Below are 15,728 nucleotides of genomic sequence, written 5' to 3' on the forward strand. Positions count from 1 at the left end.
CTCGCGCAACCGACATTAACACAGTGTTTGTGTGTCATGGTGACCCAGACAGAGCTGTCACGGCAAGAAAGGGGACGCGGTAAATAGTCTTTTATTGAAAGACATTTTGGGGCTATTTGTTGGTTTGGTCCGCGAAATGGTTTTAAATCGGACAAATGACGATTCTTTTCCCACAAAAATAATATTTTGAGTTTTCCTATGGATAGCGCCGTGGTTGAGTGGTTAGGAGGTTTTGCCTCATAGTTCTGAGGTTCCTGATTGGAATCTCAGCTCCAGCCTGCATGGGTTTTCTTTGGGTATTCCAACTTCCTCCAACATTCCAAAAACATACTTTCTTATTTGAAGTTGTCCACTCGTGTGAACATGAGTTTGAATGCTTGTTTGTCTGTGCGTTAGCTTTGATTGCCTGGCAACCAGTCCAGGGTGTAGCCCGCATCACGCCCCAAATCAACTGGGATTGGCTCCAGCTCACCTGTGACCTTGATGAGGATAAGCAGTCCAGTGAGCCCCCACTATTCAGGGGGATAGGGGTTGAGCCCTGCGGCACCCCCCTAAAAGATTTTGTAATCACCCATCAATCCCATTAGATGGTGACAAAGGACTAATTTTGTAGAAGTGAAGATCTTCAACTCACTTCAATTTGTTTCCTCCGCATAAAGATGCTACCGGATCTGTAAGTAAGTAAAAAATACTCTTATTTCTTCGGCCGGAGCACAAAAACAGCTATTTTTTCAGGGAAGAGGAGCGGTTCCCAAAAACCTTGGCGGATAGGCCAGCCCGCGAATATCGAAACATAAATATGCGGGTGTTCACTGTATCGCCTACGGATGGATAGATTTTCCCATGTTGGGTGTTGTCAACTCAAAAAGAACATAAACGTGGATGCCACACAACGTGGGGCGAACAGTCTAATAGAAAACGAATTGTCGCTAACATAATGCAAGCTTGCCTTTAATGCTGTGGAGGGACCTCGTTAAAAACAACACTCCACACACTTTTTTTGTGCTTCACGAGGTGCTGCTGTTCTGGTTAACAGCATTGTTGAAATGGGTTTTCGTATTACAACAGTGGTGTCTATCTAAGGCAAACAAAGGACCCCTTGTGCTGATAAATGGTGCTAATACAAAAAAATAAACATGGAGACCACATGTTAGAGTCCACGGAAACAATCATTGAATTTCATTTACAGTATTTGGATCGTCATTAGCTGTGACTGATGCCATCGCTAATTATTGCGAAGATAATGTAAGATCTTTAATACTGTGCAGGGTACTCCCTAACAACGAAACATTCTTTTTTGTTGACGAAACAATATGAGAGACCGTCGCTTTGTGCTGCTGTTTTGGTTAGCAACAGAGTTGAAATGTTTTTTCAGTTCCACTAACAACTCAGGCTCAACTGGGTTCCTCCTATGCATACAAAGCTTGTCTATAGGTTGAGATGTATCACTTTAACATACTTCCTTGAAACCCATTACTGTGCTACTTTCCTATTTAGACAGAGCTTTGGCGGCATCTTTGAGCACAAGAAAACGTTAGAAGGTTAGTTTTTCAGAAAATAGCAAGGGATAGATTTCACAGCAAAAAAACAAGAACAGATGAATTTGAGAAGTGCACCGCGGTTATGTGGGAAATCACTGTACATACCCCCCAAAAATCTGATATATAGGCATTAAATCGAAATTGGTCACTTGGACCTGCAGCCTTAATTTATTTAATTAATGTACCAATTCAAATAATTCTGCTCAATCATTCATGTTAAGTCAGTACAACAAAATCATATCCAATGAAAAATATGCATATAAAATTGTAAGTGTGTATAATCCACCTCAAGATGTATGACAACGACCTATTCCAACGCGCAATAACCACCAATGAATATTAGAGCGCATGCGACACGCTAGTTTGTTAGTCTGTGTCACATTGCCGTGATCCACCAGTCGGGTTAATAATTCATGCTAATTCATGCCTGCCGGTTGCGTCATTTGTATTTAAAGGGTGGGGCTAATTGCCACTTCCCGTTGAACTAATTATTCCTGTACCGATGCTGTGATCCTGTGTGTCACCGTGCAAAACGGCGTTATGTACGTGCGAGTCGTTTAGCCTGTCAGGGTGACGAAGGGGACACCCTTTTGCATGTCGAGTGGCTGCGGTGCTATGTACATATAAGGCCCCGAGTCGCTGCATTGATATTCACCTCGCAAGCTTCAGTGAGCGTGAAATAGAAGAGTACACTTTTCTGCGGTTAAACTCTCAGTGGAGCAGTGAGCAGGCTGCTGCTCGAAAATTAAAAAAAAAAAGGCTGCCACGGATTCCGACAGGCGAGAAAAGCCTGTTGTGTAACTAAAAGTTTTCAGTGCTGTATCTGTAGAAAAAGTTTATTGCAAGCTAGTCTTGGAGTTGTGAATTGAATGAAGCTCAATCAGTTGACGTGATGTTGTGCTTTATTAGACAGCAAACCTGTCGGAAACGTCATGCGTTGGGATTTACTTGCCGTGTTAGTATGATCAATTAGCAACAACAACAAAAATAAGCATTATACTATGGTGTTGAAATAACACGTCGTTAAACTTAAGTGGTATGTTACGATGCAAATTTCGCCCCCAAAATTCGCGTTTGCAGTTTTACCGCAACAATTGCAAACATGTTGCACTACGAATGCTGTTTTTGGTCGGTTGTAAAAACAAAACAAAACAAAAAAACGCAGGTTAGGATTAGGGTGATACATCATTTCACTGCAGTTTGAAATTTTGTATAAATGTCATAAAAAATTCCTGCAAGGCTTAAGCACTTATAATACACCAATAAAAAGTCTTCTGCCGCAACACACTTGCAAATATGGCCAGGAAATACGTTTTGTATTTGTGCCATTTGTTTAAAAACACAGCATTTGGAATAGGGCGCATTTATTCACAATATTCTTAAAAGTGCTTGATTTCAGGTTTGTTACTTTTTGTACAATATGATATATTTTTTCTTGTGCTTTTCCTTTTCTAGAGTGTTCGCAGACTGCGGAAGGAGAATCAAGTGGTCCAAAATGGTCTGAAGAGGAAAGACTGGCACGATTACGACGCAATCAGAAGGGATGCCTCCAAATCTGGTGGGTCTGCTAACAAAATCTACTATTACCGTGTTTGCTCCCGTAATGTAATTTAAACATTGACTCTGAGCCCTCCTGGATCGCCGTTTCCGGGCTTCTTATCGGCAAACTCTGTTTGATTGATTCAGGTAACGGCGAGCAGGGGAAGCCGTTCCCCCTGACGGACGCCGACCAGGTGGACCAGGCCTACAGGGACAACGGCTTCAACATTTACGTCAGTGACAGGATCTCCCTTAATCGCTCCATCCCCGACATCCGTCATCCCAAGTGAGTCGCAGCTAACTATTATAGCTAATCATCTAACTAATGATATCTAAATATAGTAACTAGCATCGAACTAGATTTCTAGCTTTCTAAATATCCATCTAACTAGCTTTCTCGGCATCTGTATATTTGACTAAATAACTTACTAACTAGCTAAGTGTAGTAACTGTGTGCGTGTGTGTGTGTGTGCGCGAGGGGGGCTACTAAGGAGTGACAGGAATGCAGGTTTTTCAATGGCAGCCAAGACTGCAGTAGCAGGTTTTCTCAAAGATTGGCACTCCATCAACCGCAAGGGTGTGTTGGGGGGGGGGACTGAATCTCCAGGTGACTTGAGCAGGATTGAAAATCAGTTTACTGCCGCAGAGACGCTGTTCAGGAAGGTTTGTGCTCGTGTGACCAGTGTTGCGCCCACATACTATGTAGATCTCGCAGCTCGTCGTGTACGTCACAAAAGCTACCAACCTTTCCTTTAGGATTCATTGAGATCAGTAATCTCCAGTTTAAGGAGTTAGGATTAATGATTTTATTCTTAATTTACTGAATATCATACTATATAACTAACAAACTAACGGAACTTGCAGTCTGTGTCTCTGTCCGTCCTTCCGCCCAACTAGTTAACGAACTATGTCATTAACTGGTTTATGAACAAATCTGTCCGTCCAATTGTCTGTCTAACTAATTAATGAATGATCACACTAACTAGTCAATTAACTATCTTACTAGCTATCTGTATGTCTGTCTCACTAACTAACTAACTGATTATGGAACTATCTCACCAACTTTGGAAAGGTAAAAGTTATTCATTCGTACTTTGCCAGGTATCTAGTTGACTGACTAACTAGTTATCTGGCTATCTTGTCTCTCTCTGTCCATTGGTCTGTCTGTCCCACTAGTTAATCTCACTAACTAGTTAATTAGCTTGTCATTCTGTCTGTCTCACTAACAAACCAACTAATTATGGAGCTTTCACACCAGGTGTTTATCTTTTGAACTAGCTTTGTAAAGGTAAACTCGATATCTAGCTCACTAGCAATTTGCTGAGCTAATTATGTAGCTAATTGACCATCACTCTAGCTCGCTTTACCAGTCAACATACAAAGTTTTCTATTTAACGACTATCTATTATACACATTGTACAACGAAAAGCAATGCCATGTTTAGTACTGATACTAATAGGGCCATACTGTATTGACATGTTTCTTGTGAGAACAGATAGTAAAGGAATGTTCGTGTTTTTGTTTAGCTGTAAACAGAAGCTGTACAGCGAGAAGCTGCCCACCACCAGCGTCATCATCCCGTTCCACAACGAGGGCTGGTCGTCGTTACTGAGGACCGTCCACAGCGTCCTCAACCGCTCGCCACCGCAGCTCATCGCCGAGGTCATCCTGGTGGACGACTTCAGCGACAAAGGTACGGCAAATAAACGGCGCCGCAAACGCATTACGTATTTTAAAATGGGGAGTTCCTTTTCAGTCACCCTGTATATTAGAAATGGGACTGTTTATTTTAATCAATCAGATTTCAAATTCTCCATAATATCAGCATTTTTCCGTCCTCTGATCACAAGTTCGACAAGTTCGACTAGCAAAACACGTCTCTACCGATCTGCACGCAGGAATGCTTTTAATCATCAGCATCTCTGATGTATATGGTGTAATTCATTAAAAAAAATTTTTGTGACGTTATGGGATCAATTCTGATTCTGAGCTGGTCCACATAAGTATGCGGCACAATTCTTTTATAGTGAGTTTGTGAAGAAATTGTTTGAAATCGGATTTTCATGACGAAAAGGGTTAGGTTAGGTTAAGGCCATATCGCCCAGCCCTACCACCTATTTACCAACCTACCTACCCACCTGCCCAACTGCATATATACCTACTACCTACCTACCTTCATACCCAACTAGATACTTACCTACCTACCTTCATACCCAACTAGATACATACCTAACCAACTAACCAATTGCATTTTTGGATTGGTATTGATGATTTCTATAATTGCTGTTGGTATTAAGAGGTGGATTAAGTGCGCACTGAACAGCCAGATACCAAATGCACAGCCTGCCACTGCAATATACTAATGTGGTTAGGGAAGTGATTGCAATTAAATCTGCTTGTGCAGCGGCAAACGTTTCCGCCCACGTCAGCGTGGAATCGTATCTTGCGATGTTTATACCGGAATATGAATATGTTTTCAATAGCTATCCTCTTGCCCTCTTCACTCGCCTGCCCTCCCTCCCGCTAGCTTCCTCGCCTACGCTCGCCTGTCACTCAGCCGAACGCAGGCAAACACTGGAAGTCGCCTCCTGTCACCTGGAAGCATTTCAGACAAACTCACTCAGCTCTGTCGCCGCTCATTTTGTCAACCAAAGGGCTAATGAGAAATCTCATTTCGGCTAGTAATGGGCCCAAAGTCGTCAGCGCCTCAGCAAATATGAGACCACAAGCCTGGAGCGAAGCAAAAGCCGAATAATGCTGCAACACAGTTTACTTACATACGTCTATTAAAATTAATTTTCCCCGTAGAAATGCCATTAATCCTTTCCGGGGAAAAAAAAAAAAAACACCTCTTTTATGTTACGTGTCTTTAATAAAGGAGAATAGCACCGTATTGTAATAAGACATAATACAAAATAAATTGCTTTTATAAAGTGTAGTTACTGTACTTAATGTAGAATCTATGTGTTGGATGTGTGCCTTTTAGGGGCGTGGGCCTCGGGTTAGAGTTATCCAATAAATATAGATGCCATGTTGTGGCATCTATAGGCACAAGAATGGAGAGAGGAAGATATTTTTTTTTCCTTTGTGTTTCAAGCCAAAATTGTATTTAATTAAGCTGTGCTAGGCGGCACAGTGGACGACTGGTTAGAGCGTCAGCCTCACAGTTCTGAGGACCCGGGTTCAATCCTCGGCCCCGCCTGTGTGGAGTTTGCATGTTCTCCCCGTGCCTGCGTGGGTTTTCTCCGGGCACTCCGGTTTCCACCCGCATCCCAAAAACATGCATGCGAGGTTAATTGACAACTCTAAATTACCAGTAGGTGTGAATGTGAGTACGAAGGGTTGTTTGTTTGTATGTGCCCTGCGATTGGCTGGCAACCAGTTCAGGGTGTACCCCGCCTCCTGCCCGATGATAGCTGGGATGGGCTCCAGCACGCCCGTGACCCTCGTGAGGAGAAGCGGCTCAGAAAATGGATGGATGGATCAACTGTTCTAATCTAATCCAAATTTTGGAATCTTATTAGAATCTGCAGTTATGTGCAATTTGGCGGCTAACCAAATGGGACGAAGTGTGTGAATTGACCTCAAGGCAGGATGGCCAGTCAAAGCCACATGGGGGGAAAACCAGTTGGTTACGGCCAGAAATAGAGCAGCGGGAGCGGAATTGGGCGTTGAAAACAGTCCGATCCGCTAATCCGCCTTTCGGGGTCTATGACGAGCTCCAGCCCGGGAGACGACAAGGTCGGCTCACTCGTCATTAGCCTCTAATTGAATTTCCTCAGCCCGTGCAGGGAGCCTGTTCGAGCCTCGCTCTCCCCGCAGGCGGTCTGGGGCGCACGTTGGCCTACCCCGGCATCCTTTCAAGGTGAGCTGAGCTAATGGGCTCGTCTCTCCGCAGAGTCCTCCGCTCGCCATCTGTCCTGCTCCAAGATGGAGACCCGTCCTGGACTGGAGTTGATGAATTTTAACTCTAGGAGCAGACAAACTGTGAAAACAATTCCGTGGACGGTTGAGGCATTTGCTGCTGTTAGGTTTAGCTTGTGTTTTATGTGACTAAAGTCACAATTTTATGATAATTAAGGCATAGTTTAACAGGGATAGTTGGGTCGTAGTTGTACCGGTATAGTTGTAATTTTACCGGGAAAAAAGAAACATTTCTATGACAAGGAAGATGTATATTTTAGAACTAAGTGAGACTGCGCCTTTTAATGAAAATACGGTAATTTATGTGCATCATTTTTTTCTGGGGGGAAAAGTACTTGATTTTGTGTGAAAACAAAGATCTAATATTGAGTGGATAAAGTCGTGTATTAACATGAAAAATATGGTAACTCTACGAGAATAAATGTGTACATTTCTGAGAATGTACTTATAATTCTAGCACGGGAAAAAAACGTATTTTACGAAAATAAACTTGTAATATTATGAAGGGTAAAAAGCCTTAATTTTACGTGAACAAAGTAATAAATACGTTATATAAATAAAGTCATACATTTATAAAAGTAAATTAGTAATTTTATTTAGAATATAATAATTATAATAATAATTACTCATATGATTTTTTTTTAAATTTGATATGAATACAATAGTATTTTACGTTAGTGTAATTGAAATTTTACGAGAGTAAATTTAATACTTTCTGGGAATACATTAGTAAATTGCGGCAGATGAATCTTGAGTGTACGACTAAGGGCATAATATTAAGGGGGGGGGGGGGTCTTGATTTGAATGTTGACAAAGCCGTTATTTGTACTAGCGTTTAAGTTTAACAAGTCGCAAATGTACAACTCCCCGGGTAAGATTAAAGCCAAATACTAAGCAGAGCTGCAATGTTGTTAGATGCGCCAGCTCCTGATCGCGGCACTGTTGCCACAAAAACACATTATATAACACTTCATGAGCTAATTTCTTGTGCTGATTCAAAAGCGCCTTTCCAACGCCTGAACGATGCTATTTTTCGTATCTTTTTTTTTTCTTACTCAAGAGGTGAAGCAACACGCCACCTTGTTTTCGTAACTATTTATTTTTTCTTTCCCTTCCTCTTGCCGATAATTGGTGTGTATTTTGGAAACGAGAGCTGCTCTCCGGGGACACTTGATTAGCACCCGTTAAGTGTCCAAGCTTGTTAGAGGAGAGATGAGGATGGGAAGCCACGGTTGGGTAGAGTTGTCGTTAATAAACGCTCGCTTGTCGTGGAGAAACTTAGTGAGCATAGGTGGTGCTTCTTAGAATTGGTGTTCATTACTCTTCTGATACGAATAGTGAAAATCCCTGAGTGACAGACGTCCCCCGCACTCAGAAAAAGGTCTGTAATTGCCTATAGATGCCACAAAATCTTGGCAAAACACTACTTGTTTCTAAATGAAGCTCCTCAACTCACTTCAAACAGTTTCTTGGCACCAAGATGCCACAAGATGGCGCCAAAGCAATAAAAGGGGGGTCCTCAACATGCTTAAGATCTCCACCACTTTTATGAAATTTTAGGGTCCTCAATGCAATAGTCCAAAATGTACTCAGTGGTGCCCCCTGTAAAGTTAGAAGGAAAATAAATCAGCCCCTGACACCAGTTTCACTGATCGACAAAGAAATCGGAAGGGACATGTCAGTCATAACAGGATGTGCAAAAAAGTCTCAAGGACCCATGCCTGAAATTGAACAGGAAGTTGGGCATTTTGGTTTGAAGCTGATTTTTGTGTGAATTCTAAGGCTCATACTGTAACAAACTCCCGCTAGGGAATTCGTCTAGCTTTATTGTTATTCTTTCAGTTTAAAATTGAGACGTTAGCACTCCTAATTGTGCATGTAACTCACAGTCTTTCAGTTTAATGTGCTCCATCCTAATACCAAAGAACAATTACAAACGCGTGTTTTAAATACGACGCAACGGGGGATAAAAAAAAAGAAAATGGACGCCGCTGAGCAATGAGATGACAAACGTCCAACCGAGCGTCATTTTATTTAGTTTTAATGCCGTTCCCTGGTGAGCGAAAAGCACACGTTTTGTCAAGCAAGCCCAGCAAATCAGAGAAAGATTACGATTACGAGTGGTGTTTTAATACTACGCACTGGCGCCTCGCCGCTACCATTTTTTCTTTCCAATTGTTGAACACAAAATAATTCAGATTAATTGGTAACTCAAGACAAGACATTTATTGAGCTTAGTGCATAAAAAACTAAAAAAAATCATCAATTAGCATTTTGTAGGTTTGAATAAGCAGAATGTTTTTGTGTGTTTTTTCACTACCAATTTTGAATTATGAATTGTACGACATTTTTTTTACCAGAGTTTCTTTGGTTAGTTTTCTAAAGGTGCCGCCCCGGAAGTCATAAGTATACTGTAGGTTATTCCTTTGACGTTCACGCAGGGGTATTCGAATTTACAAAAGAGGAGCATTGATGATCTGTCCCCACGCCTCTTTTGTTATTTTTACACATAATTCACCAATTCAAAGTGTTGAAAATAGCTTGAGAATAAATCGTGTGAACTCGCTTGGACACTTGAACAAAGAAGTATTGTAAAACTTCGCCTCTCCCTCACTCTGCGGGAGCAGTGTGGCGTTTTGTTGCCTCAAGATGGAAAGTCTGGATGTAATGCTTTGGTGCAGAAGGAACAGGTCAGCCAAAAATACAATATTGTGTGCAGATTTACTGAGCTTTTTAAAAAAATGTTATATATATATATATATATATATATATATATATGTATATACTCAATTTTTCCCATTGTTTGCTCAAGTTAGAGTTTTGTTGTTACTAGTATTTTTTTTTTTTTTCAAGCTACTGCTACTGGGAGTCACATACGTAGGTTAGTCCTTTGATTCTCACTGAAGGGTATGCACATTTAAAATTTGCATGTGACTACTTTTTAATACAAAATGTTTCATTTAATTTGCTGAAGTTTTTTTTTTTTATATCATTTTACTGAAGCTTCCGTGCCTCACCTGAAGTCACATGGATATGTTAGTCCATTAGTTTACTAATGTCATGTATTATTTGTTGTTTTTCGTCTTGACTTGACTTTAAAGGCTATTTTTTTCACCCCCAAACGTTTTGTCCAAATGAAGTAGAAATGAATCAATTTTGCCGTTTAACATACAGTAGCTCAAATTAGTTTTTCTTTTTTCATTTAAGCCTTGACCATTTAAATCCACACTAGCCCTCTCGGCAATGACTTCCTCAAGGACTAATGTGACCCACAGGGGGTTAGTATATTTTTGCAGTGTTTGTCAGCCACACGACACGGAGGGGGGGTTGGGGGGGTGGGGGTTTGGGGGGGGGGGGGTTGGGGGTTTGCGATTTTAAGCGACAACAGCAACGTCAGCAGTGTCGTGTAAACAGTGACTAACAGTGACTGTGCTCTGCCTCTGTGAAGTCATTGAATTTCTCCTTTTTCCTAACGCTTGCACTCATTCTCCCATTTCGGTAGCCGTTCATACCCTGTATGTCACACATTTTTACGTGATTTTTAAAAAAATTATTTATGGGTTATTACAGTATACAGGCAAGTCTGAATTTAGAGTTGCAGGCCGTCAGCGTAGTACCTCTTTGTACCACCACATCCCAAGCAGCATGGGAGGTCTACTGGAGGGGCTGTAGCGCTGTTGAATTAAAAAAATCCATGTGAACATAGAGGACTGATAGTGAATGAGTTAAGTGCAGGACGAAGAGGCAGAGAAGGTCCCCCAACTACGCTCTAAAAAATATTCGTTGTTCGGCTCAGAAAATGGATGGATGGATGGATGTTTTATTTTGTTATGTTGTATGCTCTGTTTAAATGTGTTGCTGCTCAGTGTTTGTTGAAGTAGCACTGGTTTGAAGGTTTGTATTTACCAGTAAACTTCAACTGCAAGCTTGAAGGAAGCATACCTTTCCTCTTATTTGGAGAACCGTATGAGTGAGAGATTATTTTCCTTTCTTCAAAGTGATGTTATACGTATGATAGTCTCCCATTTCTTCACAGCGACAGTAAGCGCAGCCACTAAGGAATATGTTAAAGGTAATTTTAATGGGTTTGTGTGTTTTAATAAGTTCAAATGGGTTTTGCTTTGTTTATGGCATGTGGTAGGGGTAAAAAAATAAAAAATAAAGTCATTTATATGGTCTCTATCAGAGATTTCTGCTGTACTCTTTTCTCGGTTCACTGTTTACCCCGGATTGGACTAAGATGCATTTGTTGATTTTTGACTGAATAAAATGCGGATGCCCGTATAGCTTTAGCCAGAGTCATGGGTAATACCCTGAAATTGTCCTCCCCTTTCATCAGAATGCCGCTTTCATCATGTTAGGCAGTGACTGCGAAGTGCACGTGCACAGCATCTACTCTCATAGGCTCTTAAAGCTGTGTGCATTCCGTGTGAAAGGGCGAAAAGTATCAGGAAAAGGAGAGGGTAAGAGCTTAAAATTCCCTCCAGACTGGCTTATATCATCACAGACTCTCCCTCTGCGTCCTTTTTTTTTTTTTTGTTAGTATTATTTTTTTTAATGCTTGCAGACAAGCAGCTTCAAAATGCTCCCCAATTGGCAGCCTGCAGAAAAAAAAGTGCAGAATGTGTGGCATATTTTAGAGGAATAAATTAGCAGCTTGGTTCTTTGGTGGTGCGCCAGTGGGCCTTTGCAGGAAGTAATCCGGCAGGTTGACAAGCAAAAGTGCACCGCTGCTTCAGGTGAATTCCGCTGTAAATGGAGGCTAATTGAATCGCCCACCGAAAGGAATCGGCGGCTCTGTTGTTCGTCCAATGAAAAGATGGTTTGGGGATCAACGTAGATTACGCATGAGCAACAGAAGCAACAGATGGAATATTTGTGTGGTGCTTAGTCGTTCACACCTACTGTATTTTTACTCATACTTGCATTGATTGAAATTAGCCCCCGCCATCAGTTACACGGTAGACATGTTTATCATAACAGGACGCATGAAAAAAATCTCAAGGACCCATGCCCATTTTGGTGCGATTTACCGGGCTCGTATTTTGCCAAACTCCTACTAGGGAGTTCTTACTTGGCATGTCTATCCTGGGTAGATCCACAAAAAACTCCAGAGAGCCCATATCTGAAAAGACAACAGAAGTCAGCCACTTTTGCTTGATGCAGACTTCATGGGTTCATTTTGTCTGATTTCCTTCAAAGACGGACTTCTAAGAGTATTTATCTGATTGCATTTGCTACCAAACTGGAACCATGTATACTAGATAAAGAGACACTAAATTTCAAAGAATATTTTGTGATTTATTGATTTGATTTCATACTCGGACGTGGAGTAAATCAACTGGAACCAATGAACTTGAACTTGCCGATCCAAGCCAGTCTTGGCAGTGGCCCAGTGAATTTTAGAAAAATTCAACCCCCGAAGCCAGTTTCACTGAGCAACATGAACTTTGGTAGTAATGTGCATCATGAGTAGACCTACGAAAAGGTCTCTTGAACCCATGCTCGAAAAGACTCAGAAGGTCAGTCACTTTGGCTTGAAGTGGACATGATAGGGTCATTTTGTCCATTTCCAGGTTGGTAGCATATATGTATGTTTTGAAAATTCAGACCCTAAAACCATTTTAACTTTGGAGCATGAAATTGAATAGATATAACTATCGTGAGTAGACCCACAGCAGAGTCTCAAGGACCCATGCCCCGAAAAGAGGAACTTGAAGCAGCCATTTTGAGGTGGATTTAGCCATTTCCATCAAACTCATTTTAGAGATTCAATTCAAATGTTGCCAAATTTGAACCACCTATGCTGTGACGATAAATTGTGAAGAATTTCTCAGTGGCACTGCCACGTTCGGTCCGTATCTGTAGCTTCTAAGAGACGGTCAGAAAAAAAGGTACAAAATAACACAGAGCATCTCATGTAAGATTAGCTTTTTAAGAGTCTGCATACATGACCCAGGTGGGGATGGTGTCCGAGACCTGGTCATGTCCCGAACACCACACTCTTAATAAAGACTAATGTGTTTCCTGACATGGACCCGCTCTCAATTAGCATGATTTACAGCCTTACCATTTGTCCGTAAACCAGTGAAGCCGTATCACAATTTATTCTGGGCAAATTAACCATAAATAATTAGACGCTGTAACCTTTCCCTCTCGTTGTCCCCCGATGTGTGAGCATGTAATGAAATGTGCGCCGCTTCCTCCAACGCCGCCTGTCAGGGAGAAGGTTACGTGAGATTCAGCCCGTGCACACCTGAGGTTTAGCCCAAATCGATCTCCTAATGGGTTGTCGCTCATGGCCTGACCTATTGGCATCAGCTCTCTGGAGTCATTGCTTTTCTCTGGCAGACTCGTTTGTTCGGAACAAGGCATAACAAATGACACCATTATGCAATGATATTGAGGGCATAACTTTCAGATGTTTTGGGGCTAATGTCAGGTAGAGAATCCCAAATAGGGCCTTTAGGATTAAGTATCAGAGGCTGGCGTTTGTTCCTGCTTTGTGGTGATTCATAGGCCAAATAAACCTCCTTTTTTAGTTTCACATTCTCAAAACTCAAAATTTACATGCCACAGAATTCAGTCCCCAAATCCAGTTTCCCTTAGCTAACATGGAATTTGTTAGGCACGTCTATCATGAAGCAGACCCACAAAAAGGTCAAGAAGTCATACCCGAATGGACACAGAAAGGCTGCCATTTTGGTTTGAATCTGTCATTTTAAGGGTATTTGGATCATTTCCAGTGGCCTTTTAAAGCTAACTTTTCTGAGAGGTTTTACCTGATTGAACCACATATTGTGTACTAGACAGGTGGGTGGCACTGAATTGCCAAGATTTTTAGTTTTCACCATTGCATGTGGGCAGAGCATGGCAGCAAAGTTTGATGACTTCCTATAAACACACAATTGTATTAACTTCCATTTACGACTGCTTTGTTTTCACACACCAAAGTTTGTTTCAATCCACCTTTAGTTCATTTTCCCCATTTGTGCTGTGAGTTCTTTGTGAACTCTGATGCGGACCAAACCAATCTGAACCAACAAACTCAGCGCGGTTTGGTCCTGGCTCAAAAACAATCTGACCCCATCAGAGAAAAAAAAAATTGTTGTTGTTGTTGTTTGTTTTCATTCAGCTCTCAAAGCCAGTTTCACTTAGACACATGAAATTTGGTAGCCATGTCTATCATGAGAAGATCCACAAAAAAGTCTCAAGAACCAATGCCCGAAAGACACACGAGGTCTGCCATTTTGTTGGGACAATTTAGGGGCATTTTGGAGATATCCAGGTATCCTTCATAAACAAACTCGTCCTAGGGAGTTTGTGCGATTGCATGGAAATATTCCAATTTTGCAAATTCGGAGAATAGTAACGATGTCGTCCAATTATCTGATTGCGGGATGCTGTGGCGGCTATGTGGACACAGTTTTGACACTATCCTGTCTTTGCTGGGTGCTGTCTAAAAGGCAAATAAAAGTTCAGTTACGGCTCAGCTGCTACCATTTTTCAGGATCTCTGAAAAGTGAGACATTTGAGGTCAGATTTTATGCACTTTTTGCAATGGATAAATTGAGCTGGCAATAACGTCATCTAATTATCTGATTGGGCGATGCTTTGTCAGACAGTCATTTTATTTAGTTTTTCAGATTTTATGGAGCCTTATAAAATGTGCCACAATAAACCGAATCGTACCGCTTTGGGGGAACGATATTAGCTATATTAAAAAAAATAATTAAAAAAAGCAACTGAAGAGAAACTAAAAGATGGGTCAAGGCAGAGAAGGCTCGGAAGACGTCGCTGGAGGTTTTGTTGGTTTTGGCTGGTCCCGCTGTCTGTCGGGATCAGCAATGCCTTCTCGAGAGATACACGCTGCCAAGTGACATCAAAACAGACGGGCAGAAGCAGAGAAGCAAGAAAGGCACGGTAACATTAGAGCCAGTGCCCAGATAAAACCAGCCTGTGTGTCATTCTCGCAGCGGTAGTTTATCCTTTAATGGTTTGAAAGGGCCGCTGCCTGTCCTCCATCCTGTCCTCTGATATTCAGAATCCAATTAGTAGATGTGTTGCGAGGGTACAGGGCGAGAGTGAAGTAAGGGGGGTGCCGTAGTGACAGTGGGCCATTTGTAAGAACTGCTATCAAGGAGGAACACTGACTGGGGTAATATTTTATTAATGAGGGTTTGTATTCTGCAAATAACAAGCGCTGTTTTTAGGCCTCGGAGAAAAAAATTTAAGGGAAGTTTGCAAATAACTTTTGGAAGTTGTGAAATAAAAACATGCACTCCATTTGGCCTCAAGGTTTAGTCAATAGTCAATGCTTCAATGCTGATACACACAATAGCAGCGTATACTGCTGTATATGACAACAACAACATCACGTTTGTTGGATTTTTATCTGTGGACTGCGGAGGCATTTCTAGACCCTGTGAGTAAGGAACACGACAGGAAGCAATAGGACAGGACAGAATGGACAGTTAGCAAACCAGGCAGCTTTACACACTAAGTAAGAGATGTGACAGTTAGGAAATAGGACAGGACAGGGGCAGTGAGGAGGGCAGTCGTAGACCCTGTGAGGAAGGGACAAAGCAGGGAGCCAATAGGACAGGGTGTAACAGGGCAGGATGCGGCGGGTAGGAAACAGGAACAGGACAGGGATAGTGAGCCAGGCAGAAATATACCCTGCGAGGAAGGGATGCAACAGGAAGAAAACAGGACCATGGTAGT

The 15,728-nt window shown here is 41.7% G+C and overlaps 1 protein-coding gene across 1 annotated transcript in view; it reads left to right on the forward strand.

The window, feature by feature from the left end:
* LOC133416173 (polypeptide N-acetylgalactosaminyltransferase 10-like) overlaps positions 1 to 15,728 on the forward strand; it is a 49,414-nt gene that overhangs the window by 19,322 nt on the left and 14,364 nt on the right. Inside the window, 3 exon segments of the mRNA XM_061702897.1 lie at positions 2,997 to 3,099; positions 3,228 to 3,366; positions 4,607 to 4,773. Of these exon segments, the coding sequence (XP_061558881.1) occupies positions 2,997 to 3,099; positions 3,228 to 3,366; positions 4,607 to 4,773 (409 nt within the window).

The sequence above is a fragment of the Phycodurus eques genome, chromosome 17 (genome assembly GCF_024500275.1).
Source record: "Phycodurus eques isolate BA_2022a chromosome 17, UOR_Pequ_1.1, whole genome shotgun sequence".
NCBI lineage: Eukaryota > Metazoa > Chordata > Actinopteri > Syngnathiformes > Syngnathidae > Phycodurus > Phycodurus eques.